At 36.5% G+C, this 27,994-nt stretch overlaps 1 protein-coding gene across 1 annotated transcript; it reads left to right on the top strand.

Moving 5' to 3' along the window:
• The first annotated feature begins 9 nt into the window (after nt 1-9).
• nhlrc2 (NHL repeat containing 2) lies at nt 10-27,781 on the top strand. Its single transcript, XM_028030085.1, has 12 exons — nt 10-190; nt 2,003-2,155; nt 7,305-7,354; nt 10,353-10,755; nt 13,009-13,130; nt 13,224-13,353; nt 14,439-14,532; nt 15,802-16,033; nt 19,407-19,529; nt 19,963-20,166; nt 20,390-20,603; nt 25,080-27,781. The coding sequence occupies exons 1-12, from the start codon at nt 28-30 to the stop codon at nt 25,340-25,342; spliced, it is 2,151 nt and encodes a 716-aa protein (XP_027885886.1). The 5' UTR covers nt 10-27; the 3' UTR covers nt 25,343-27,781.
• Nucleotides 27,782-27,994: the final 213 nt, after the last annotated feature.

The raw sequence follows: 27,994 nt of genomic DNA, 5'->3' as shown, positions 1-27,994 counted from the left end.
ATCAATGTTGTAGTTTTTGGTGCAATCATGGCGTCCCACTGCAGCCTCGTTACGCTGTTTCCCATTCAAAGTCAGCTCGATTACGCTTTAGATGATACCACAACACAACAAGAAAAGGAAGATCTCATCTACCAGTATTTGAAAAAGATAGACGAGAGGGAAGACCTGAAGATACCGGATTTTCAGCCAGGTTAGATCATGTTGCAGCTTTAGCTTCCTTAGCAAATCTCCTTCCTTCAGAACAGTTTGACAGGAGTTTAACAAGTAATTTCCCTACGATTCTAGTTGTTTTAATGAAATAAATGCACCTTATTTTCAAATTACCATCTCATTTTTCTGCCTGGCTTTCAACAACAGTTTCACAGCTATTTTCCAACATGTTTTTGAAGGAGCTTAAATACAATCTAAACACCAGTTTTTAGCAGATGTTTGGGATTCTTATTTCTTGCCAGTAATCTAAGAGCAGCGACAAAAAACCCCCTAAACTTTGACCAAACTCGGATCAGATGCTTTGTGTTGATTTGACATTATAATCATTATAGGGTTGTCAACAGAGTATGAGTGTTGACGCCCATAGATAGAGTGCCCTGCAAAGTCTTCATAGCAACAGCTGTTTTAAATCTCAATAAACCTCCACGTCTTTTTTTTTTTTTTTTTTTAGATATTTGTTAAATCAACACAATGTTATGTAAAAATATCTGAAAAATGTGGTGTAAACCTGCAAACACTTCACGTCCCAAAATAAAAGGTATTTTCATTTCATTCCAGTTGAAACTCTTTTAAAGCCCTTTGCAGGTTTTCTTCTAGGCTTTTCCATCCATCTGCCAGGATGTTGCTGCCATAATGTTTCATGGGTTGGTGTTGGTTCTCCACCACAAAATACCTAATGGCCAAAAAGTTCAGTTTTGGTTACATTACAGGTTTTCTTTGTCCCCTACTTGGACGTCTATCAAACATGTAGGGACAGAAATTTCTTTCAACAACAGCTATCTTCTTGCCGCTCCTCCTGAAAGGCGAGATTTTTGGAATGCATGACTGATGGTTGTCCTGGTGACACGTTATCACATCTGAACTGCACCTCGCCCAGATATTACATGGGCTTCTTCGCTGCTTTTTTGTTTAATACTTTCCTTTCTTACTTACTTGTTAGCCTGACTTTTGAATGCAATTGGATAGGTTTAATTTAGGGGCAGTAGAGTACAAATGTGCTCTAAACATTTTTAAATTTTTATTTGAAAGACAAACACTTCAACATAACATTTAGACTCCAAACCCTTCCTACCACCTTTAGGTTGCGTACTGGTAAATAACAGCCAGTCAGGTTTTAATGAGTAGAAAAAGATTTAAGAAAATAAATTTACATCCATTTTAGTATGTTTTTTCCTACAATTGGTTTTGAATTTTATTTTTGAATGAATTCAGTTTCCAATAAAAGTCAGCTTGTTGATTTTTCAGGCCAGAATAATCATTATCTTAATAATTATCTTAATAATTTGGCATGTTACAGCATGTTGTCAACACCTCATTACACCAGCAGGTGGAGATCTTCAGCACAAATGAGCTCCACCATCTCTCAAGAAATAAAGATGCTAGTTATTTTTTCCACTTAATTGCCTCATTTAGCTTAGCAGATAGGTAAACGGTAAAAACTTGTTGCTCTCACTGGTTTCACTAAGTGTAAAAGGGAATAATTCACTTTGATTGTCCTGCAGCATGACCTGTTTTTTCTTGCTATGTGAGTAAACTTTTAAGGTTGGGGGAAGTTGAGCCACTTTTGGTGACTTTGGGAATCCATAAACAAGTAACAGAGATAACTGGATCCTTGACACTTTTGTAAATTAATCCAAATTGTATTACATAAATTAAAAAAATGTTTTAATAGAGATGCCCTCATGTGACTTAAATGCAGAGTGAAAACAGCTATTTTTTGCTCAAGTAGTAAGTGATCTAAAAAAAATTCTCAAAGACAAAAAGTGTTACTGTTTCCTATGATTTCCTCCAGGCTTAGAGTGGCTGAACACTACGGAGCCTCTGTCTTTGAGCAAGGAGCTGGCCGGCAAAGTGGTGCTGCTGGACTTCTTCACTTACTGCTGCATCAACTGCATGCACATCCTCCCTGACCTGCACCAGCTGGAAAAGAGACACTCTGTTGAAGGTCTGTGCATGCTGTGTGTGTGTGTGCCTATCCATGAAAAGAGCTTATTACTGTGGGTGTGACAGTAAGGAAAGGTTCCACAGCACAAAAAGACTAAACTCTCACCCTGCAGCCTTCAACAACAGCTTTGTCATTCTTACTCGGTTTGCAGATATTTAAAATCGTGTGCAAATACTAACACTAAAGAGTTGCACATCTGATAGAGGATTTTGGGGTTTTTGTCATTGTGTAGGATATAAATTTGCCCTCTCCATCATAGTTCTTAGTGAAATGCAGTACTTGTCATAGTGTATGTACCTTTCGTTTCCTCTGGGATGAATTTGATGCCAAAGGTTTATATGAGCTTGTTACAGTTGATTAAACAAAAAGCCAAGTATTATCAGTAGCAGTACAATTACAGCCACATACTGGCTAATTTAAATAGCCAGCATAAAAGGACAATCTAATGGATTGCCTAATGCAACCACTTTTACTGAGAGTGCTACTTTTTAGACGAACTAAAATTTAATTTTTTAAGGTACCTTTTTATTAAAGAGTCTGTCATACTTCTCTGGAATCAGAGATTGCTCTTATTGAAATGAGCCTAATGTTTCCCTTTCTGCCAGTATCCTTCTTGAAATCATTTTCTCCCTGATTAATCCTGAAAACTCCTAAATTTATCCCAGTGGATACATCTTTATGTTTTCAGCGCCACACATCTTAGACAAACAGGCTCAGTGCTAACTTACTAGAACAAGAAGTAATTTCCTCCCAAATCTTATTGTAAGCATGTGATGAAGACATGACAACTCTCCAGTTTGTCAACAGTGTTTGATTCAGGGAACTAAATGCTCAATATGCAAATAGGAAAGGTCATAATCCAACCAAATACCCAAATATTTATAGGATAATTCTCTCAATAAGCTCCCATTCTAAGGCAGAGATTCCAGCAGTATCTAATAATTCAGTTTTATTTAATTTTCTTCTAATATCCAGCCAATCTTAAGCTATACAGTAATGCCTGCTATCACAAAGTAGTGCCAACTGTGTAAAATGTACTATTATCTGCATAAATAAGCAATTTAACAGAAGACATAATCTTTCTAACTTTATTAGTAAATATGTCAAATAAAATGGGGACTAAGGTACAGGTGACTCCTGTAAATTTTGGACTTTTCTCTATATGCAGAAACACATTGTTCTGTCTGAAAGGTAACCTCTAAAGCCCAATTACTCAAACCAATATCACTAATTTGTCTTACCAATAAACTAATTATGACATTTGTTTCCAACATAGTAGTTGTTATGGTGCTGTATCTCTTGTTTGTCATGCTATAATTTGTTTTGCAACTTTTAATGGTTTGGAGCACCTTAATGCTAACCCCACTTAAAAAACAAAATCAAATTTGCATTAAAAGCTTCTACCTGCATGACCAAAATGATCTGAAAATCAATTGAAATACATTAACATTTGACTTGTACCCAAAAAGAAATCATTATTTTTTTGATGGAAAATGTGGAGGAACCCTTAAATAAAGCAATGTGCTTCTCTGTTGTTCTGTGCTGCATAACACAACACGGCGCAGTACATATGTAAGCCCACTTAGGAAGGGGAACTGTAGTAAAACCGTCTGCTTCTTCTCCAAGAGCAGGAAGGTCCTTATCTCAGCTGCTAAGAGATGGTAACCAAAAATAATTCCCAGCTGCTGTGAAAGTTACTGCAGTGCTCATGCATGACTCTCCACTTCGCTGTACCTCATAGTAATGAACTTAAACAACCAGATGCTTGCAAAGTTAAACCTTCTGTGTCCTTTTGCAATATTTGTTGTTGTTTTGAATCCTAAATTTAAATACATTACAACCAAAGGTTCAAAAAGTGTGTTTTATTGTGTTCTGCAAAGTTAAGAAAATGTACGTTTCATCTTTAAGCAGTTTTAACAACATGGTTACATCTTGCTTTGATCAAACTGACTTAATGAGAATGTTTATGAAGGCATTATGTGGCACATAGTAATAGTCACTGTAAATTAATATCGTTTTGTGTCTTTGTGTGTTATTTACTCGTTGTGTTCTTGGGGTTAGATCAGAAAGATTTGATAATTTTGGTTATAAAAATAGAGCATATTATTTATGAACTGTCACAATTTCACATAGTTGCCAGTAGGGGTCAGTATCGCTCCACCGTTGCTAAGAGATAACCGTTGCTAAGAGATAACAGTTGCTAAGACGGTTGTGTATAAGCGCTATGTAGCGACCGTACTTCTAATAGAGTTATTTTGTGTTACAGGTAAGCTGGTGATGTTAATAATATATTCTAAGTTATGTTATTGGGTTCTGTTAAGCATCATTTACCACACTGAGTTCCGGATTAGTACCGTTTCCGTTATCAGCTACTTCGTGAACTGCCGCGGCTGTGACCGTGTTCAGAGCGGAGGCGGGAGGAGTAACAAGCGGTATGTGGTTGGAAAAACCCGCTTCCTTTCTGAATCAAACACGATGATCGGATGGTTTACATATCCGAATATTTTACACATTTCCCGATATGCAAAATATCGGGGAATGTCTGCTGTGTTTTACTATATGCTGATTTACTTGGGATATGTGCGTTAGATAAAAAAGATGACTGTTGCTAAGAGATAACAGTTGCTAAGACGGTTGTGTATAAGCGCTATGTAGCGACCGTACTTCTAATAGAGTTATTTTGTGTTACAGGTAAGCTGGTGATGTTAATAATATATTCTAAGTTATGTTATTGGGTTCTGTTAAGCATCATTTACCACACTGAGTTCCGGATTAGTACCGTTTCCGTTATCAGCTACTTCGTGAACTGCCGCGGCTGTGACCGTGTTCAGAGCGGAGGCGGGAGGAGTAACAAGCGGTATGTGGTTGGAAAAACCCGCTTCCTTTCTGAATCAAACACGATGATCGGATAGTTTACATATCCGAATATTTTACACATTTCCCGATATGCAAAATATCGGGGAATGTCTGCTGTGCTGATTTACTTGGGATATGTGCGTTAGATAAAAAAGATGACTGTTGCTAAGAGATTACCGTTGCTAAGGCGATTGTGTGTGAGCGTTTTGTAGCGACTGTTCTTCTAATACATATTACAGATCTTCAGTTAAATGTTGCGGCACCAATCAGCAGATCTCTTTTGATTGTTTTGTACCATAACAGTAGTAGTAACCTTTTTTTTTTTTTGACAAATTGAAGCCATATATCTGGACAGATCTATTCAAAACTTCATTATTTTATTAAATGTATGTAGAATTTGTATGTTTTGTCCTCTGTTTATCCCACATTTCTCTGTGTTGATGTGAATTGAGGACAAAAATGTACCCTGAAGCTCACTTGTTTGTTTAAATTTTAAGTATGAAACAAAAATATATCACTGCCACATATTCATGTTACTAACTGTTAAATGTCAATGGAATATAATTTTTTAATGTACTTTCTTAAATCCAGCAGAAACTTAATTTCAAAGATCATCTCATTGGGCGGCGTGTTATAATTGAGTTGTGAGCCTGGCAGCGCTCGGAGCACAGTGTCAGCGTTGCTCTTATCTTTGGCACTGATTCGGGTACATTTTGTTTGCAGCTCTGGTCGGTGAGGTGTGGGAGCCACCCAGTTCATTCACTCCCACAGTCCGCTCACTCACCCTCCCATTGTCACTACAATCTGTTACTGGTACTACACTGTTTGGCAGAGGTTGTAAGGGACAGAAGTGAGTGGAGCCTTTGGAGCTGCTCAGGAAGTGGCTTGTTGGATCTGTTTACAGTGGAAGTTATTAATTCTGTAATAAAGAGCCAGCTTAACTGAACGAATATGGGTTTATAAAGAGTATGTGATTCATAAAGTTTTGGTTTGTAAAGCCTAGAGTAGTTCAAAGACGGACTCCAGACTCAAATTCTTGCTTTACATATTCGAGAGAAATTTAGAGGAACATAATCAGTATGCTCTTATTTATTTGAAGTTTATGGTGCATTTTATTCAATCATACTTGTGGCAGTTTTTTGGTTATTTTGATTAAACTTTTATTCCTTCTGAAAACTGTCTTAAATATACTGACGTATCAGGAATCAAGATACATTTTTAGAGCATTGGCATGGCGATTTAGCCAACCGGCACACTAAAATTGATGAGTGGTTTTTACAAGCCTGGTCTGCCTGTAGTGAAGCACATTGATGAAATGACTACTTGTAGAAAACAACTAAAACAAATTGCTAAAAATTCTTGGAAGTGTTCAGGTTAAACAATATAATTCCCTCACCGTTGCTCTGATATGTTGCCAGAATATCCTGCTTTATAAAAGTGAGCCATGCCTGGGTTGTATTTGATTAGTCGACAGTGACAGATGACAATATTAAAACATGCTGTAGATTAACAAACATATTGTTACCTGATAAACGTTATGCTTACAAACGACACCTTCTGGCACAGTGGTTAATGTTTTCCTCCTGTTCAATCCTAACTATTCCTAGCCATAGCATGTCAGAAAACATATTTAAAATGTCTTACAATTTATTCATGTTGCAATCTTTCAATACTTAATAGTTATTCCTCATGATGATATTTTTCTTTTATTTGACAGGTTTTTACCATTTACAAGTTATTCACATGCCTATAAAAATATATTTGATCACTTTTTGCCACTTGGATCAATATATACTTTCAGGAAAACTCTCCTACCGATGAGGCAAATTTCAGATGTCTTTACATTCAGGACTGTAAGTTTTGAATGTGGGAAAACTGTACAAAAAAGGAACATGTTTCAGTACATTGTCCGACGCTCATTAAGAAACGGGAAGGAAATCTGGTTTGTGTTCTTTGAAGTTTCTCCCATGAGATTTTTAGCATTGCAGAAAAGTTTTTCCCTCAAACCTGCTTCAAAAACTTTGATTCTCAGTTGCTGTTAGCCAAGTTGCAAATCATATCATGATACTTACTGTCTGTAAAACAAATTTGATGGTGATTAAAAAATCCTAGAGCATTAAAACAGTAACAATAATAACATCTTTACAAATTATTATTAATCAGTAGTTAATATCCGATAGTATTAAACGTCCTTTCTATTATGTGCTTATTCTGTTTTGAATCCTATTTTTCATGCTAATGTCTATTTATGGTTGGTATAATTTTCTCTCTGTCTGTTTAATCCCTTTCGCAGATGGGCTGGTGATTATCGGTGTGCACTCTGCCAAATTCCCCAATGAAAAAGTAAGTGTTGTCGTGGTTTGTTTGTCTTTGGGCTGACTGGTCTGGGAAAGCTTTTCTGCATTTTAAAAACTGCCAAAATAAGTTAAGCTAGAATAACAGTAGCTTAATCCTCCAATAAAAAGTTTAGAAAAATACAAACTTTAATTTTAGTGCATTTATTAAGTGAGAGAGAAATTTCTATCTTAGTTTTTTTTATTATTAAATTCAATTTTTTTGGAATTTTTGATTTCTTGTAATAAAAACTCCAGCTTTTTCAAATTGATCAATATCTATAGCTTTTTAGTTGATAATCCATGACTTCCTGTTTCATTGCCTATAAATATGATGTAACATGAAGATTTATTTTGCCCTGCCACTCTTCAAAATGGGAATGACAGAAGAACATTGGGCGCCAGGGCAGTCATTCATCTAGCAGAATGTTGTGTTTTTGAGTTTAAAAATGTCTAAAGCTAACAGGAAATTTTAAAGTATCACTTGACAATTCTGTGTTATTGAAAAATTGGAAGATTAATACATTAACACCAACTATAAAGTTTTAAGAAATGCAAACACTTTAAAGACTTTAAAAAAAAGCATTGGAAAGCCTGGTGGGGGCACAAGTAAAGCCTCATGGCCCGCCAGGGTTATAATGCACTGAGGGAAACCCTAAACATTGCATCCAAGAAATAGCTGCTCACATAAAGTTGCACTTATCTACAGTAATAGTTATAATTAAAAATAAAATTGTGGCACTATGTGAAATACATAATATATATTAATTATGCACAGACTAATATTTTCAACCATTAAGGTTTGTTAATTGTGGTGATATTCTACTTACTGCTAATGAAAACACAACATTTAAGGCGAAAATATTGTCAGATCAATTAAAAGAAATTAATACAGAATGTGGGACGAATGGAAAGTATGTTAAATACCTGCTTAAAGGTTTATTTTAATATGTTTTGGTCTTTCATCAGGATAATTTAGGCAAATTATCCTGATGAAAGTGCTGTGGTGACGCAGGGGGTTAGCACGCCCCACATTTGGAGGCCTTAGACCCGCGGACGTCGCGGGTTCGACTCCCGGTCCCAACGACCTTTGCAGCATGTCCTCCTTCAAAAATGGCGCCGGCTCAGCTGGCTGCCTGCAGACGCAGCTCCTGTCGTGTGTGTGTGTTAATCTGTGTATAAAAAAATTCTTGCTGTAACTGCGAAATAATTTCCCTGCTGGGATGAATAAAGTAATTCTTTTTCTTCTTCTTCGAAATCAAGACAAAAATGCTTCACTTAAAGCGAAACTAACCTTCTTCCAAATCAGTGTTAAGAGCTAAATCCTATTCAACATGCAAAATTACAAGATGTAGCTGAAAATATAATTTATACATTTTTCCTGCTTGTAAGAGATCAACTCTGAATAGAGAAAGAAAATGCAAAAGAAAGCGTTCATATATCCCACCCACCAGCGGGTACCACGATGAGGAGATAATCAGTACTATTCACTTCATCTGTCAGTGGTCGTAATGTTGTGCCTGATCGGTGTACAAAGCATTAACAGCAGGGGAGCCAATAAGTGGCACCTGTGTTTTTGTTAGAGCGGTGGATTTTTCCCTCCACTGAATAAATCTTCTCAAATGAAAGGTATCATATAGGTAACCCATATTTTAAGGCCTTTTAGCCATTTTTTTTTTTACTAAAGGTTAGATAATTATGGGGGATGCTTTATTACAATAAATCAAATCAATCTTTTTAACCAGTAGAAACATGAATATTAGAGCTAAAACCAACAAGTTTATGGTAAAATATCACTCTTGCTTTCATGCTTTTATATATAAATATAAACTTTGACTATTTTATTACAATAATTGCTTTAATAAATTTCTACCTCTTATCATACCGTATGGATTTAAACTTTAAGTGAAATCTCATTAATCCTCGTTTTATTCCTAAATCAGGAGTGTCAAACTAATCAATAACAGTAGTTTCCAGTTGTGGAAAAATATATTGATAAAACTACCGATTAAACTGTTAAAATGTAAATAAATAGGTGTCTATCCATTTTCTTAAAGTTAAATAACATTGAACCTTTTTCACATTAATATAATTTGGCAGAATATAGATAAAAAATGTTCCTGCAGCAGATCGGAGCTTTCAAATTTGTTTTTTTTACCACTGTAATTTTGGTATGTTGTAGAAACAATGACAAATAAAAATCTTTTGTCTTAAAAAAACTGATTTGATTGATAACGTAATATTTAGACACATAATTGTTTTCTTAAACACTCTACTTATGTGTCTTTAGAGTCTAGAGCACATGTGTCAAACTCAAGGCCCGGGGGCGAAATCTGGCCCGCCGTAGCTTTTTATGTGGCCCTCTAGACTCCAAATTACCTTCAAGATTTTCACAAATCTGCAAAACTCACGCAAATTCAACACATTTCCACATTTTTTCTGATTTTACTGCAAATTTTCTCAAAATTGGTCAAAACGTTCAGTTTAAGTGACTGCTGCCTCAGCCTTACTTGATAAGTTTTAGTCCGTAATTGATACGGCGTGTAATAAAAAGTCACATTTAACATCATACAATAGCGCAAATATTGTAAAAATGTCTTACAGACATTTCTAAATTGCCACCACAAAATCTGTAATTTTGATAGCAAAAACCCCCACAAAAACAATCACAAAATATTTTAACAGTCTAATTGGTTTTGTCAATACACTCTGGCACAACCGGCCCTTTAAGAGCATTCAGATTTTTGATATGGCAAAAAATGAAAAGGAGTCTGACGCTCCTGGTTTAGAGAGCCACATAAAAAGTTAGGGCCTTGAGTTTGTCTATAATGAAAAATGACTCTAATTCCAACTCAGCTTAAAATGACAAAGTTGTGTAATTTTAATCAAATTTATCAGAAAGAAAGTTGAAATATTCACAGTATCTATGAAGCGTAGATAAACTAAATAATTTCCTAGTAAGGATTTCATCTTTTACTCACTTTGTGTCTGTTTCTGAACCTCTGAAGGTCCTGGATAACATCCAGAACGCCGTGCTCCGCTACGACATCTGCCACCCAGTGGTCAACGACAATGAGGCGACTCTCTGGCACGAACTGGAGGTCTCCTGCTGGCCCACACTGCTCCTGCTGGGGCCGCGCGGCAACTTGCTCTTCTCCCTGGTGGGCGAAGGCCACAGCGAGCGGCTGACTCTTTTCGCCGACAGTGCGCTCCGATATTATCGGGAACAGCTGAAGACGCACTCAGTGGGGATAAAGCTGTACAGGGACTCGTTGCCTCCCAGCATCCTTTCTTTTCCCGGGAAGGTGGCGGTGGATCAGGGCAACAAGAAGCTGGCGATAGCAGACACGGGCCATCACAGAATCTTGGTGGTTTCTTCCGCCACTGGAGAGCTGCTACATGTTGTAGGAGGTACAGCGTCTCAGTTTTGTGTACCAGAAACTTGGATTTATTTTAATGGGATTTTATGTATGGAGCGTAATTGTGAACTGAAATGATCCACTTTTCTTTTTTTCTTTTTTTTACAAATATCTGAAAAGTTGGACTTTTATTCATTTGTATTCAGCCCCATTTGAGTCCTGCAGTCTCCATACATACAACCAAACTTCAATGGAAGTAGGGCTGAAGCAATTAAATGGATTAATTGACTATTGAAGTAATAATTTAGAAATCGATTAATCATTAATTGGAGTATAGATACTGAAAAAAATGCCATTTGTTCAAGAAACAACAAACAAAGAGCAGGAATTAAGTCAAACTGTATAAAACACACACACATATATATATACTGTATATATATATATATATATATATATATATATACACTGTATATGTTTTGTATGTTTTGCATTTATATATATAAAATGCAAAACATGAAAAACAAAAACTTCTACCTGTAAATAAGTTTTACCCAGAACTCAAGAGACATCAATTATCTTAACCTGGTTTAAACTTTTTTATTTAAATAAATCTTCTTTTAAGCACATTTTGCTATCCAAATTATTAATGGGTTAATCCAGAAAATAATAAACAGATCTGTCCTGTTTATTCAATAGCATCTAACCTTTTTCACATTAATATAATTTGACGAAATATAGATAAGACGAGCAAAAAAGGCCCGATTTTTCACATGTAAAAATATTTTTTTTGCTGTAGATGCATCATTTGCTACAAATAATCAATAGTTCACTAAAGGAATGCTATGTTGTTTCATTTTAAACAATAGAATGATTATTTTCTTATTTAAAACAGAAATTAGAATTTTTTTAACTTTTTTTATTTTTAATATTGTAAAAAATAAGCTTTAGTGATTAAATGAAAAATCAGGAGAAATTTTTAATTTTTAAAATCAGAATAATCAATTACTTAAATAGTAATTTAGCAGCCCTAAATGAAAGCATATTAATGCATAAAAATGACCTAGTCAAAGACCAGACTTTAATCTATTTGAGATTCCCAGGAAAGGCTTGAAATTTCTCACCATCCAGTCGGGTGATCTGGAGCTATTTTGCAGAGGAAAAATTGCCAAGAATTTCAAACCTTATGTGCAAAACAGTAGAGAGAGACCCTAAAGTGGAGGTACAGACGAATGCACATGTGCAGTAAAGTCAGCTTATATAGAAATACTGGTAAATTTCTGATTCTGTAATAAAAATTTGACAGATAATGAGCAATAATTGAGAATGTTTTAGCGATGGTGAGGTGAGGCTTTTGCCTCAGTGCCTCTCAATGGAACCACATGGTAGACTGTGCTGGTCTCAGACCAGCAGAACGGTTGGCAGCAGCGGAGACGAGAACATGCTGCCATTTTGGCACTGACCTAAGTGTGAACAACCGAGAAAAGAAAGTAGAGGACTGAATTTAATTTTGTGTTGATTTATCTCGTCTTTGTGGAGAGATTTAGAAGAAACTGCCACCTGCTAATTAGCAATGTAGTAATTACTTCCACAAGTACTGCACAACAATTTATTTTTATGTTGCAACCTGAAATGTCAACGGGTTTTGAAAAACTTTGTTGTGCATAATTGTAAGATGAAAATTACACATGGTATCACACAGATACTGGGATTTTTAACTTTTATAAAAAAAAATTAAAAATGTCACTATCTCCTCCTTTGACAGTATAATATGACACAGATAATCTGTCAAAAGATTGAGCTCATCCACTTCCTCCTAAAAACAACAAATCAGAGCCAAGAAGTAGGTCTTGGTGCTGTCAGTAAATCTTGTGTATGTGCTGCTCAGTGAGCTAATGGCGGAGAAACAACTTCCCGTCCCAGGAAAACTGTTTATCCGCTGCCATCGGTGGCTATGCGAACTAGCTTGAGTATTCATAACAGCCTCTGCTGACGGAGAGAAGCTGTAGTTGCAGAGAGCAAGTGGGAGACTTTGAGAGGTGCGTACACGAGAATGATTGACAGCGCTAAGACTCTCCTCCTGGCTCTGATTGGTTGTTTTTGACTGAGATTTGTATTTCTGTAGTTAGCATTGGGATTGGGAGAGGAACTTGATTTTTTTTCACAGATTATCAGTCTCATGATATACTGTCATGATATAGTGACAGTTTTAACAAATATGTATGTACTATTTTTTAATAAAAGTTGCATTTCCCCGCTTTAAGGAGAAGTCATTCTCTGTGAATTAACTGTGGTTCTTCTGCTACAGGACCTGGAAGAGGCAGACAAGATGGCATCCTGTCCGAAGCTTCCTTCAACTCCCCACAGGGTGTCGCCATCAAAGGAGACGCTGTGTATGTGGCCGACACTGAAAATCACCTGATTCGAAAGGTAGTGCCCCTCTCCATCTCCGTCCCTGGAATGCTGCTGAGGTTTGTGATGATGCTTGCATGGAAACGTTTGCTTTTCTGCTTTCGTTTGCAGGTTGACCTAGTTCAGGGACGAGTCAGCACTCTCGCTGGCGTAGGGACGCAGGGGACAGACAAAGAGGGTGGGGCTATGGGACCCCAGCAGCCAATCAGCTCTCCATGGGACGTGACGCTTGGGTCTGCCGGTGAGTTTTTGCCTGGAAGTTGACGGGTATATTTTTTTTTCTCCTTCTCTTCTTCTGACCTTTCTCTTATTGCTTGCCAGACAGATTCCCCTCTGTCCTGATTCTGTATTCCCTCCACACACTTCTCATCCATCAATTATTCCTAAATCCATTTGATTTCTCATATTGTCTAGACTTTATGAAGCCCTGTTACTTTGCAGATCAGGTTTCATGCAGGTAGTTGAATGTGAAGAGAAAAAAAATCTGTTAGCAATTGGAAGTGACCACTTTGAGATTTATATTCTGCCTTTCAGATGGGTTCATGAAGGGCGTGTGATTCATACATTACCTGTAAATATGAAATCAATCGTGAAGTCCTCTTTATGCCTCCGTTTCTCAGGTTTGCAGAGATCAGAAAGTTATTTAGTCTGTGATTATCTCATCCCAATTCTACTTTGGCTCTCATTTTTAGAAAATATTTGACGGTTTGTGTTTTACCAATTGAGGAAAACAAAACTTAGTGTCTTATGACAGTATTGACAAATAATAATATGACACTTTATTTGAAGGCGTGTGCATAAGACTGTAATGACACTGTCATGAAAGACATTGCACTATTTATGAACATGAAAGAGTCGTCATGAATGTTTATTACTGTTGTCATGAAGTCTAATTTGGTAAATAATTACATTTTTAATGCAAAGTTGCATTAAAACTTTAATTAAAAGTGTCAACTTTTCATCGAAAGTGTAATTATTTACCAAATCACACTTCATTACAGCAGTCATAAACATTTACAAAGACTTCTTCATGTTCATAACAGATGTTATGTCATATTTATGACAGAGTTATGCCAATAGTATGCACACTCTTTCAAATAAAATGTTACCAAAAAAATATATTTTAGTTTAGCTAATAAGGTTTGATACATTAAAAGAGGAAAAGAAAAAATCTAGACATACATTTAACTTTTTATGAGAGGAACTGTATTTGGTTGATAGTATTTGCTTTCTTAGTAATGTCAAACATGCATTCTTGGTGTCCAAATTTACAGCTTTTTAATGTGTTTTTTCTTTTTTGGTTTTGGGGTTTAATTGTATGTGTAGGCGGTGCTGCAGACAACGTGCTGTGGATAGCCATGGCAGGGACCCATCAGATATGGGCTTTGTTCCTGGAGGATGGAAAGCTGCCCAAAGGAGGGTGAGAGACCTGGTCACTATCCCATATCCGCTAAAAAGACACTAATAACTCTATTTTAAGCACAGACAGTGCTGAGAGAAAGTATTCGCTACTTACAGATCTCTGTTGCTTTTTTTGCTACACTTGGAGAAATTCAAATCCTCAAATAAATTCAACTTGCATAATTACCAAAAAAAGCCATTTCCGAATGAGAAATCTACACAGTATGGCCAAAAATAATCACCAATTGGATTTAACTAAGGAAATGGGTGTGGGACTACTAATTTCACAACCACATCTTGAGTTTGTAGAAAAGATGTTGGTCTAAAAAGGGTCAAATCATTGGTTTGCATCAAGCAAAGATTGGAGAAACTGCTAAAATTGGGTTAAGAACTGTCCAATGTTTTATTAAAAACTGGAAGTAAGAAAAATGGTTGCAGCACTGGATGGAAATAAGTTTTGTGAAGCTTCTCGAAACAGTGACTGCTAAAAGTCCAACAAAATTGTAGAAAGTGTGTTTTTGGTGTCATGTGTTTTTGGCCACGCAGTGCATTTATTTTGGTGAAACTATCCATACTAACCTTGACAAATGCCAAACTCATTAGATTAAAATTTCATTGCATGACCTTACGCATGTTGTTCTTTGTTTTTTTTTAATTGTCTTTTTTTTTACCAATGCATTCCTTGGGTATCCATAGGAATGTCAGTACACCCTAGGTGTGATGTCAGTACACCTTTGGCCACCATCTTGTTTTACAAGCAGATGTTAAAGTTTCTGTTTACTTGGTCTTTCAATTCAGATCATTTCTGGGACAGGTTTAGATATATATTTTGTTAAATTATGAGAATAAAGTTATATTATTACAAGAATACAGTCGTAGTAATACGATGGCTATATTCTCATAATTAAACAAAAATGATTGTAGAGAGTCCCTAATACTGTTGTATAACCCACAGAATGAATCATTGAAGTAAGTAATCTTCTAAAAATGTGTTCTGTCATTTGTAATGCATCTTTTAGAGAAGAAAGTAAGAAAACAAATGGACTAAAATCGAATCTGATATGAATAAATCAGAGATATTTCTTTTAAATTCCATACCACACAGCCCCAGTTGCTTTTAATTTGAAACATAAAATCCATATTGCGCCTATTCAGGTTATCTTCGCCTGATATTTACATTTATTTCACCTTTAAGTAAAATCTAAATTTAAAAAAAAAAATGTTTACAGCTCTGTGTTCTTGTAATTGGGGCAGAGAATCAATTTGTTGGTGTGTACAATTGCAACAGTGACTACAAGGCGGGAACGTGCGTGCGATGGGCGGGCAGCGGCAGCGAGGAGAACCGTAACAACGCCTACCCTCACAAGGCGAGCTTCGCCCAGCCGTCAGGCCTGGCTCTGGCTGCAGAGGAACCCTGGAGCTGCCTGTATGTGGCCGACAGCGAAAGCAGCTCCATCCGCACTCTGGCCCTGAAGGATGGAGCCGTCAAGCATCTGGTTGGAGGAGAGAGGGACCCGCTGGTGGGTTCAAAACACACAACAAATAAAGGAATAAAAGAACAGCAGTAATATTTTTTTACCGTTTACTATATAATAGATGTGTGTGATTATATAGTAAATGGTATATTTACTTTATGGTATACCATTTACTATATTGTGATATATTTACTATGTAGTAAATATATTACTAGAAATATATTGTAATATATTTACTACATAATAAATATATTACTATATAGTAATGGTATATTAGTCAATATAACATTCACCATTTAATAAATACCATCATAGTATATAAATGGTAGTACTATTTACATGCATACAGTTTATGCATGTAAATAAATTACATATTTACTGTGAAGTGAATATACTATTTACTATATGGTGAATGTTATATTGACTAAGTAATAAATATACCATTTACTATATAGTGAATGGTAAAAAAGGTTTTATTTGAACAATATTGTAGATCTGAATATTGTCAAAATTGGTTTATTTTTCTTCAAATTCATTTTGTTTAGTCAGTTATTTGACAGTTGGTGGTTACCGTAGCAACCGGTAACCGTCAGCTCCTCCCCCTTTCTTCCCGTTGCTGTCTGTAACTATTTTCTCTTTCGGTACCTCGGTGTCTCTGTTGTGAAGTCAACAAATTGGTCCTGAGACAGTTTACACATTTAACCAAGAGAATCTATTGTAGGGCTGAAACGAGTTATCAAAATAATTGTGATGAACCGATTATTGAATTAACCGTCAACTAATTTAGTAATCGATTAAATGTTCACTGAAGTACTGACTCAAAAAAAGGCCATTTGTTGAAAGAACAACATATTCAGAGCAGTAGGTAATCCAAAATTAAACAAATATAAGCACCTTTTGCTTTTCAAATTATTAATTGGGTTAATACAGAAAATAAGTGCCCTATACTGTATTTATTTTTTTGTTTGCTTAATTTACAGTTTAAAATGAACATGTCACATGTTGACATACATTTTTGAATGAAAAGGGCTAGGGTTAATTTTTAATAATTTTGTATAAAGTCAAGAATAAAGATTTGAGTTTTTCTAATGTTGATGTTAGTAAGTAAGTATATTTTTACCTAGTGATTCATCTTTTCCTACAAACAGAAGCAAATGCTTTTATTGCCTTTTAGGCAGTAGAATGTTTATTTTTTTATTTAAAAATTATTTATGTACATGAATCTTTTAATGTATTTTAAATATTTTATTTTAAAAATCAGGTTAAATGAAAAATTTGCAGAATGTTCTAATGTTTTAATACAATTAATCATCAGAAAAACCGATTAATTGCTAATTAAAATAATCGTTTGTTGCATCCCTAATTCATTAATCTCTTTCTTTCATTCTTTAAGGGAGTAAGTTTCTACTTTATCTGTTGAAAATTGATTTCTATAAGAGTAAAACTTTTTACACAACTTCAAAAAAAATGAAAGCAAAAGAGTGTCGTCCTGATGGAAGAGGAAACATCATAAATGATGTTTGTTCTTATCGGTGATATAACGGTTTGTGCCTCCAGCCTTGAAAAGCTGTAAAAGTTGCACATCAATCGCACACATTTCTAGCTTTCTAAAAATTATTTACACCGTTTTGAAGGAAGCTTTTGTAGAAATCTTTGTAAGCCGTAGGCAGTCACAAGGATTCAGGGTTGTTCCTTCCATAAATAGAAGGTATTGATTTAAAACAAAAAAGCTCACAAACAAACAAACACAGACTCGCTTGTTTTCCTGCTGAAGCAGCGCCTGAAAAAACAACTTTTGGGGTTGTAATGTTTTCCGGCAATTTAAGCTGCATTTCATTTTTGGCTTTTATGCGTTGTTCCATGACAAAGAGCTCCGAAGCATAAGACAATTTGCTGAGGAATCTGTACACTTGAAAAATTACCCTAACTCACAATAACTTGAGTGAGTTCTCTCTAACTTGAGAACTGTAACTTTGAATGTCATTTGTACAAAGTTGTGAGCTTTAAAGTCACCTTTTATAAAATTTAAGACCTTGAGAGGCAGAGAGGCAGTTTCATGTCTCGATTATTGAACCCAACTAATGAGGAAATATTAGTCGGACAGGATGCCATCTTGTCTGCCTCTTCCAGGTGTTGTAGCAGAAGAACCGCAGTTAATTCACAGAGAATGACTTCTCCTTAAAGCGGGGAAATGCAACTTTTATTAAAAAATAGTACATTCATATTTGTTAAAACTGTCACTATATCATGACAGTGTAGCATGAGACTGATAATCTGTGAAAAAAATCAAGTTCCTCTTCCTAATCCCAGTGCTAACTACAGAAATACAAATCTCAGTCCATCCATCCATCCCTCCGTCCGTCCATCCATTTATCCGTCCGTCCATTTGTTCATCCATCTCTCCCCCACTCACTTCCTTCCTCTATCATCATCCATCTGTTCATCCATCCATTCACCCATCCATCCATTTGCCAGCTATCCACTTATACCTCCTTTTGTCATCCATTCATCCATTTGTTCATTTATCTCACCCTCCCTGTTTCCCTCTCTCCCTCCATTATCATCCATCTGTTCATCCGTCCTTTTGTCATCCATCCATTTATTCCTCCTTGTCATCCATCCATCCGTTTATCCATCCGTCCATTTGTTCATCCATCTCTCCCTCCCTCGTTCCCTTTCTCCCTGTCATGATCCATCTGTTCATCCCTCCTTATCATCCATCTGTTCATCCTTCCTTATCATCCATCCATCCATCCATCAAATTACAGTCTAACTATTTTCTCTTGTCTTCTATCTGTCTGTTCATCCCTCTTTTTGTCATCCATTCATCCATCAAGTCATCCTTTGCTGTCCATCCATCCATCAAATTATTGTCTATTCTTCCTTTTTGCGTTCATCTGTCCATCTGTCCTTTAAATCTTTTGCTGTTCGTCCATCCCTCCATTTCTCCTTTTTTCACCCATTCATCTATCTATCCAATTATAATTTTTTCAATAATTTTTTAATAAAAGCATTTAGCTACATTTAAACTAACATTTGTTTTATGAGATTTCAAAGACGTAATAGTCTTCCTACACTGTTCTGCTACAGAAATAAGTTTTGTCTGAACTGATCGACCAAGAATAAATTGCCATCTTTTTGGATTTGTCATCCTTCTTACAAACCAGTTAGCACTTAGGAACATTGTTCATCAACATCAACACTGTTGTCACTGCTACTACAAGAAAATAAAAGTTAACTTGTATTTTTCCTCCAAATAGTCCTCAGGCTTGTTTTGGACTTGTACTAATAAAACTAAAATACCTTTCCACAGTTATTAAAACGTGTTGGTTACCATTGAAGTTTTTTGTTTTTCACACCTTTTCTTACATTTGGATTTTGATTTGACTTTTTGAATATTTTATCTTTCATCCACCAGAACCTTTTTGCTTTTGGGGACGTCGATGGGAAGGGGGTGGATGCCAAGTTGCAGCATCCCCTCGGTGTGGCATGGTCTGCCGAACAAAGCCGGCTCTATGTGGCCGACTCCTACAACCACAAGGTAAGAGAGGCTCGTCACAAGGCCGCACCATTGGCATTCTTCATATGTTTAGCGGTTCTGGCGTCTTTCTAGGTTCCTTCGGGCCTGAAAGGTTACAGAAAGTTTCTAATTCTCATTTAAACGTATTTCTGTGGTCTAAATAAATACAGAATAATATAAAAATGACAATGACAGTCCTTACTGTCCTTGTTTTCATCTTTTATTCATCTCTCCTCACGCCATTCATGTAAATCTTTTATTTTATTTTCGCTGGTATTTAAAGTCTAGCCTCTGTAAAAACATTAACAGTAAATTTGTGCAGAACGTTAATACTTAAATTTTAAACATTTGCCAAAAGTGGACTAAGAGCTTGACTTTGACTGTTAAAAAGTTTGAACTTTTGGGAATGTATTGGAACCCTTTGTAAGGTTAACTCTCCTTTAATTTGCCTCAGATCAAGGTGGTGGATCCAAAGATGAAGCAGTGCGCCACGTTAGCAGGGACAGGAGAAGCTGGAGATGCTCTGGGCCCCCAGTTCACCAAAACCTGCTTCAACGAACCAGGAGGAATCTGCATCAGCGGGAACCTTCTTTACGTGGCCGACACCAACAACCATAAAATCAAAGTTCTCAACCTGGACTCCAACAGCATCTCTCTGGTCAGACTTGTGTGTGTGTGTGTGTGTGTGTGTGTGTGTGTGTGTTTGTAACCTTGAGCAAGGACTTTTACATTTTGTCCGTCTTTGTGTAATTAATCTTTCCTAAAAGCGTTTTGCCCTCTGCGTTTGGGTAAAAGGTGACACAGAACAGAACAATGTGAGCGTAAGTAGCTTTCTCCTTGCTCTGCATTAATGCGAGTACCTAAATCTGTCTCCCGACCAGCTCCACATCTCCGCTGAGTGCACAGACTCAGCATCTGTGAAGCCTTTGGGAGTCACCAAAGTCCCCATGCTGCCTAAATCAGCTGCCAGGAAAGATTTGCCTCCAGTTACGGCGTCGGCGGGCCAGACTGTCATCCTGTCACTCACCATGTCGCTTCCAGAAGGAGTGAAACTCACCGACCAGGCGCCCAGCTGCTGGGCACTCTCAGCTGAGGGTAAGAAAAAAAATAGAAAAAATTCTCTCTCTCTTAAAAAAATTTTTTTATTCCTACTGATCTTCCAGTTCACGTTGAAAAAATAGTCATCCTTACATTGCATTGTATGCTGTTTAAAATGCATTTAAAACCAAAGTTTTGTTTTGCTCAACTTGATTTGGTGTAGATTTTAATCCAGCTCTCAATTAAAAAATCTTTACCGCGCTTCTGCAAGATTATTTAGGTATTTCTCTTCACTTTTGGGTTTTGTTTAAAGGATTTTGAATGAATATGACTAAAATGGACATGTAGGAATCCCAAATATTAAGGCTGGTATTAGGGTTGTACCAATACAAACATTTGAGCCAACATTGATAGCTGATATTAATATTGGTGTTATGGGGTTAACCGATATACTGTATATTTCACTACATTCAAGACATTTGGAAAAAACCCAACCAGAAACGGATAAAAATAAATAAAGGTTGTTTGTATTGACACAGTTTTATACTGATATGTTAAAAAATGAATAATATTGTCCGATACCGATGTTGGTGCTGATGTATTGCACATCCCTAATTGGTAAACAAAGATTAAAATGTATTTTTGCTCATAAATTATCACAAGACAATACCACATTGCCTAGACTTTCCAAATCAAGTCAAAGCAGCATTGAAAAAGTTTAAAATAAGCGGAGCTATGACAAACTGGTTTTGACCCAGGTTTATCTGTCACCATGCATTGAGCAAGATGCTAAATTAAGGCCTTAAAAGGTCTTAAAGTTGTTAAAGAAAATGTAAGTTGGCCTTAAATGCGTTAAAAACAGATCTTGAATTTTGTCATGGCAGGACTATTTAATTTATTTAGACTGCTGTACTTTTCTATCGGGCAAAAGTTTGAGTCATGCGCAGATATCACTCACTGCTTTCTGTGACTCTAGGCGGTAGGCTACCAGTAACAAGCTGCTAATCTTGCTAATCTAGAGAGCTACATGCCATGTGAGAAGCACAAAGCTGCTGCTTAGAGCCATGAAATTTCAGTTTTGGTCCCCTGCTTTTCTTTTGTACATTTGTCTTCCTGCCAGATCTTAAATTTTATTCATAATGGTCTTAAATTTAGGAAACTTGCATAAACTCTGAAGAGGTAAAGCACAGATAGACTTAAGCTAGAGTTTGAAATTTGTATATCTTTTCTTAAGCATTCTTGTGATCAAATACTGAACAATCATTTTTGCTCTACAAACATATCAGCCAAGTGCATAAATAATCAGATGAAATATCAGGGATTTCCTTCATTTTCTAACTGTGTCAACACATTTTTCTCTTATGATTTACAGTCCCTTGGAAAAAAAAATGTAAAAATCCTATTTGTTCAAAATAGTAACCAGCTAGTTAGACCTCAAAGGAAAGTGAAAGTCGGTATTGGTAAGCAAGGTTTCCCCCAGAAAGCTGGTTGGGTGTTAGGCCAGTCATTCATCCAACGGCCCGCTGTGCTTTTGAATTAAAAAATGTTTAAAATTGACAGGAAATTAGAAAATATCACTTGATAATTATGTACTATTGAAAGATTGGAAGATTAATACCTTGACACCAACTGTAAAGTCTTAAAAAGTGCAAACATTTTAAAAAGACTTAAATAAATAAACAATACTTAGCCTGGTGGGGCACAAGTAAAGCCTGGTGGCCCGCCAGGCTTAAAATGCACTGGGGAACATCCTGGGCAAGAAAAACCCTAATCTGTGCTTCTATTGACAAACATTTGTTCTTATTTTAGAGCTTTTTATATATTTTCAATAAATGTGGAGGAAGATTTATAATCATGTCTTGCAAACTTTAAATTTCTGTTCTTGGGTATTATTTCATTTCACTTATTTAAAGTGGTCTTACTCACCCAAACTCTTTCCGACCTCAAGATAAATAAATCATACACAAATACACCTTCTAACTTGTTGGATAAGAATAACACGATAAGTTGAAATCTAAAAAGCTTTTCTCCTATTTTGTAATGACCGTATTGTAGAGTTCTGCGTTCTCCTACATGCTGTTATTTTGGTCCGTTTTCTATGATTCTGTCTATAAAAAAAGAAAAGTAGACGTGAAATGAGGCTTAACCTCTATTTCACCGTTCAACAAGCAGCACTTCTCTCTCCCAGCCTACACCTGGGACTCTCAGCCAAAGGATGGAGGATTACTTAAATCACTTTTCTGAACCACTGATGAAGATTTATGTGTGTTTTTTTGTTTTGTTTTTTAAAGTTCTCAGCATATTTCGGAGGTAATCAACCACAGTTTGACCCCAGAATCAGGTGTGAGGTGATGCTTTTAGATACAACACGAGTGACAGCTGACGGTCCGATCGTTAGGTTCGGAACTAAACTGTTTCCATCTTTCCGAGTGACGCAGCGTGCAGTCTGCCAAATCAGCAGGCTATTTTTAGGACTTTTTGATAAGGCGACATGCCTCGGTTCACATAATTAGCCACCAGGCTATGTTATGTGATCCTCCGCTGTCCCATTATGCACAGTCTAGACTTCTGCTGATCGGATCAGCAGCGAGGCAGGAATTTTAATGGATCAAGTTAGAGCTATACGCCAGATCTAAATTGTTTTTAAAAAAACGCTTTTTAGAAATGACTTCTGTGGGACCTCATGCAAGGCCGTGGCTTCATTAATCACTGTGGGCATGGATTTTGTCATCTATCTGGCTTCAGAGTTTCTCACAGTAGAAACTCCAGCCTTCCCTTTTGAACTTCTTACTCATTTTTCTTCGCTAAAAATGTGAATTTGCTTGTAAAAGTACAGCCATTGTGTCAGAAAGTAAATGTTCCTACACATTTCAGTGCTCTGTTTGGCAGTGATGGGAAACACTGAGGCTCCAGTCAACAGGCAGCGCAGTAAATCTAGACGTGGGGCAGACCGGCGCTTTCACACAGACCGAACTTGGTCTAAACTCTGCTGGATTTGTTTTTCGTTGTGCTATCAGAGTATCTCTGGGGACAGATTGGCCCGTCAAAGGTTAGGCACGCCACCTGAGCTAAATTTAGTGACCGTTTGCTGTGTACCATCATGTTTTGGGCCCATATATTCCCAGATTGTAATGATTGCAATGTTTGCCCGGTGTTTGTTGTTAAGAGTTGTCACTGCTGATTTTGCACAATTTTCTTCTGGAACACCCAAGAAAACGTATAATAACATCCGTTATATTAATTGCTTTTGTTCTTTGCACACTAACAATATTTTTCTCCATCTGATGACAACATCAGTTACTCAGTATTCAAGTAGCCTCTGTATACCGCAAACTTTTTTAATCTTACTTGAGCACAATGTTAGATAAATGCATGTAAGTGCATTTATCTAATCTTATCAGGCACAAAAAAATCTGTTCTGCCTGATTGCCCCCCACCCAGTCTGACTGACTCCAGGATAATGAATAATTTTGAGCAGCTTATTAAACCTCATATCATGCCTGCACTTAATTTGCTTGATTTGCCCCAACTGGCTTATCACCCCAACTGCACCATCGAGCATCCAAACTTATTTTTTGCCATTTTATTGTGTTTTTGTTTCATATGTGTTGTCATTGTTGCCTTCCATTTCTCAAACAAACCACCCTTAAACTTCAGATTGTGGCAAATGAAAACATCTACAAAGCTGCTCATTAAAGTATGTTATGAATGTTTGCTGGAAGAAGTTTACTATAAAATAACTAAAAGCACATTTTATCTTAATTCCAAATATAATTTAACCTGTTTCATGGAAACTGAAAGTGTTATTTCTTTTTTTTTTGTTGCTATTATTCCCACACTGCATTTTATGTTAATTTTATTCTATTTTACATACACATGAACCACCATTCAAATCTCTTTTGCAGTAGTATGAATGTTGGCTTTGAAAAAAGGACGTTATAAAACATTTAAGTGTTTTTACTAATATTTTTGGATGCCCTTTTTTTTTTTAAGAATAAATGTGAACTTGTAAAGATTAAATAATTAGAATACCTTGTCAGAAAGATATACATACTGTGTATAGTACATAATAATGAATGAATCGTGTAGATATAATTTGGAAACAGTAGGATTTGTGATACAAGTAAAAATTAGCAGTGGATATATATGTATATATATAACATGGGACATATGTGGACGAGACAATTAGGGTTGGGATTTATAAAACTGTATATGAAGGTTTAGGAGGGTTGTATTTGATTTTTATTTTATTTTTTCTACTTGTTTGAAATAAAGATTTAATTTAATTTCATATTAGTCTAGATGTGCTTAATGTTTCTTATTAGGCCTTTATTGTGTCTAAAATTACTCACAATGAGGTATATATTTTACATCTGACCAGGTTTCTAAAACAATCCAAGACTTTATTAATAATATCCTTTTAATACTTCTTCTGCCTACACTTTAATGCCAAATTACATGACTTTTGATGGATTTAAAGCTTCAAGGAAGTCAATTATTTATAATCCTGACTTTTCTTTTTCTGTTTTTCAGGTAACGAGTGGCTGCTGGAAAACCAGGTGGCGTCCGGCAGCATCGTTGATTTGACGCAGCCGCTCCGAGTGTCAGCCAAGCTTCCCGCCGCTGTGAAGGAGTCGGACGGAAACCCCAGCCTCAGGTTGAGCGTGTGGCTGTTTTACTGTTTGGAGGAAGGTAAAGCCTGCACTATGAAAGCCGCCTCATTCAGCCAGCCTCTTCAAATAAACGCCAGTCCTGGAGACGGAGAGGTCACTGTGGCGTTCGCCCATTCCTTCTAAAACCAGCTGCACGGCTCTCAGATCAAACCCATGTTAAGGTTTTGTTTACAGTTTTGAAAGAAGAATGGTGATTTTTATTTTTCGGGCAAACAAACAGGTCAGAATCTCCTAGAAGTAAACAACTGCTTTGCATTGATAATATAGGTTTGCGCCTAGCCTGAGTTATCTGTAGCACAATATTTAATGTTAGTAATTGGAAAATCTGTCAGATTTGGATAAAAGGTATGCATTTTCTATCATGCATTTAGCAGGTGGTGGTGAAGTAATATTTCCCATTTAATCCAGATTATTTATTTTGCAAAACTTCAGAATCTTGTAAAGCAGCTTTTTTTTTTTTTACTCAAATCCACTTCTAGATGCTTCTGTTTCCATAACAGATCGATTTACATGTAAATCTTGTGAAGAGAATATTTTGCATAACTACTAAAATGTTATTACTGAGCAGTTTCTGAACCCATTTCTCCTGAACCAGAACCTGATCTGATTTTTTTTTTTCGTCAGCTTTGTGACTAACTTTTCAGAAAAAAGGAATAACAACGAAAGAGGGATTTTTAATAGAGCTGAGATATGATTTGGTTTCATTCTGCCTTTGACTGTGAGAGAACACCTTGTGAATACTAATACGGAGATATGACCATTTTCCTAACGTAAAGAAAAAATGAAATTCAGGGCCTTTCATCGAGGTGTTGGAGTAGGAAACCAGAAATATCCACTGCACCATTTAATCTGATCAAAATGAAAGACGTGAACTTTATGAACCCATGAAGTATTAAAATTATCTATGCAGACTCACATTTTATTATGTTAAAGGACTCCAGTGTGAGATTTTTATTGTTTAATGTAATTATATTTGCAGTGCCATGCAAAACTATTCAGACCCTCTGAACATTTTTCACTTTTTGTCATGTTCAGATCACAAACTTGCAATGTAGAAGGAAAATGATTTTAAAAAATAAATAAAAACAATTCTGGTATGTATTTATGTTCAATTTGAAGTCAGTATTTTCTTTGCAAAATAGTTCAGGCTCAGTCCGACCTATTTTGAACAATCTCAGTCAGATTGGGTGGAATTGCAATATTTAATATCAGCCTCAGATTCTCAATTTGCTTCAAATCTGGATTCAAAAACGTTAGTTTCGCTCTAATTTGACCAAATCACCTCTGTATTTCCCAGATTTATTTGGCTGGGAGAGGAGAAGAAACAAATTATCTATAATTATCCTTCTGCTTTATTTTTATGTATCACAAGAAGATTTTCTAATGCATAAAATCCCCATAAAACAGAATAAAGTTCTGTTTGCAATTTCCTCCTGGAAGGTAATCCTATGAACTCTTCTTGCAGCCTCCAACAAAATGTCTTCCAGTATTGTTCTGTTTAGCTCCGTCCTTCTCTATCATTACTTGGAAATTAAAGGATCCCCCTCACCATAATGCTGCCACTACTGTGTTTCATGTTAAAAAAATACATTACGGTTTGTTTTTATGACAAAATGTGAGAAAGTTCACGTGGTGTGAATACTTTAACAATGCCCTGCGAGTGTTTGCTGCAGCTCTTCCTGCTGCGTTGCCTTCTAGCTGCATGCTAATCTTGCGTCTGTAAATATTGATCTTTTTAACGGCATGCATCGCCGCAGACCAGCTCTCGGAGTCTGAATGGTCACACTTGTCCGACGTCGGGATCTGTGTGACTGATAAAAACTTCTGCTTGTGATGATCCGTGTCACGGGGCGCCCCTTTGATTCAGACCGTTAAAATCCAGCTGCTATCTGAGTGATGAATAAAGTTCCTGTTTTCAAAAAGCTGAGGCGGCCCCCCTGTGAACCGATGACACCTCGAGTCTGCCGCCTGCTCCGCCACGCTGTGCGTTATTACACCGAGAAGACAAAGTCTCATTCAAATCATCTGCTTCACAAAGGGAGCGTGATATGAAAGATAGACTCTTATAAGGAGCCTCTGGATCGCTCTCTGTTAAGAAATAAGATATGATAATGTGGACGCTGTTATTTTGATCGTATTGCTTCTCAAAGTTACGGTTTGCTGTCGGAAGCGGACCTCGGGGTGTTTTTTTGTTGTTGTTTTTTACCCTCATTGCCTCGCATGGCGTTATTGTCAGAATCTGGTTCTGTTGTTCGGATCGTTCGGCCCAAGTGCCTTCCAAAGGTCTATCTGATGAGACTTAAATGTATCTGAAGCAATAACAATATACTGTAATAGGAGAAAGTGCTTTATTCCCACATTATTTATTTGAAATGAGCTGCTCAAGTTTTCTGATCCGTTTTCCGGCTCTGTCATCCCTCCAGGATATTTTTTTTAATGAATTGTAATGGCTTCGAATGGCTGTTGGTGAAATTGTTTTCCAACTTTTTAGACTCGTATAATGCATTAAATTGTCTACATATTAAAGCGAAAAATACCTAATAAATATGTTTATATACTCTGTTTTAATCTCTTTATTGTCTTCTGAGTGTTGGAGAAGAAACCGGATTTTCTCCACCTCAACTGGAGCCGTAACAAAACAAGAAAGCTGCACCTCTGCTGAGATTTTGTACAGACAGGTTTTCAGAAATGTTCTGATTTGTGATAGAATTCATACTTTTCTCAAAGCCAGCTCATTTTCTCCTCATCTGTGGAGCCTGACTCCAATCCAGCTGC

The sequence above is a fragment of the Xiphophorus couchianus genome, chromosome 10 (assembly GCF_001444195.1).
Source record: "Xiphophorus couchianus chromosome 10, X_couchianus-1.0, whole genome shotgun sequence".
Taxonomy (NCBI): domain Eukaryota; kingdom Metazoa; phylum Chordata; class Actinopteri; order Cyprinodontiformes; family Poeciliidae; genus Xiphophorus; species Xiphophorus couchianus.
The sequence above is the reverse complement of the archived record's forward strand: the minus strand, read 5'-3'. Positions and strand labels throughout refer to the sequence as shown.

Coding starts and splice junctions, on each gene's coding strand:
- nhlrc2 (XM_028030085.1), top strand. CDS start 28: ATGGCGTCCCACTGCAGCCTCGTTACGCTGTTTCCCATTCAAAGTCAG. Junction 13,354..14,438: donor CGTGACGCTTGGGTCTGCCG/GTGAGTTTTTGC, acceptor TTGTATGTGTAG/GCGGTGCTGCAGACAACGTG. Junction 16,034..19,406: donor GAGGAGAGAGGGACCCGCTG/GTGGGTTCAAAA, acceptor TTCATCCACCAG/AACCTTTTTGCTTTTGGGGA.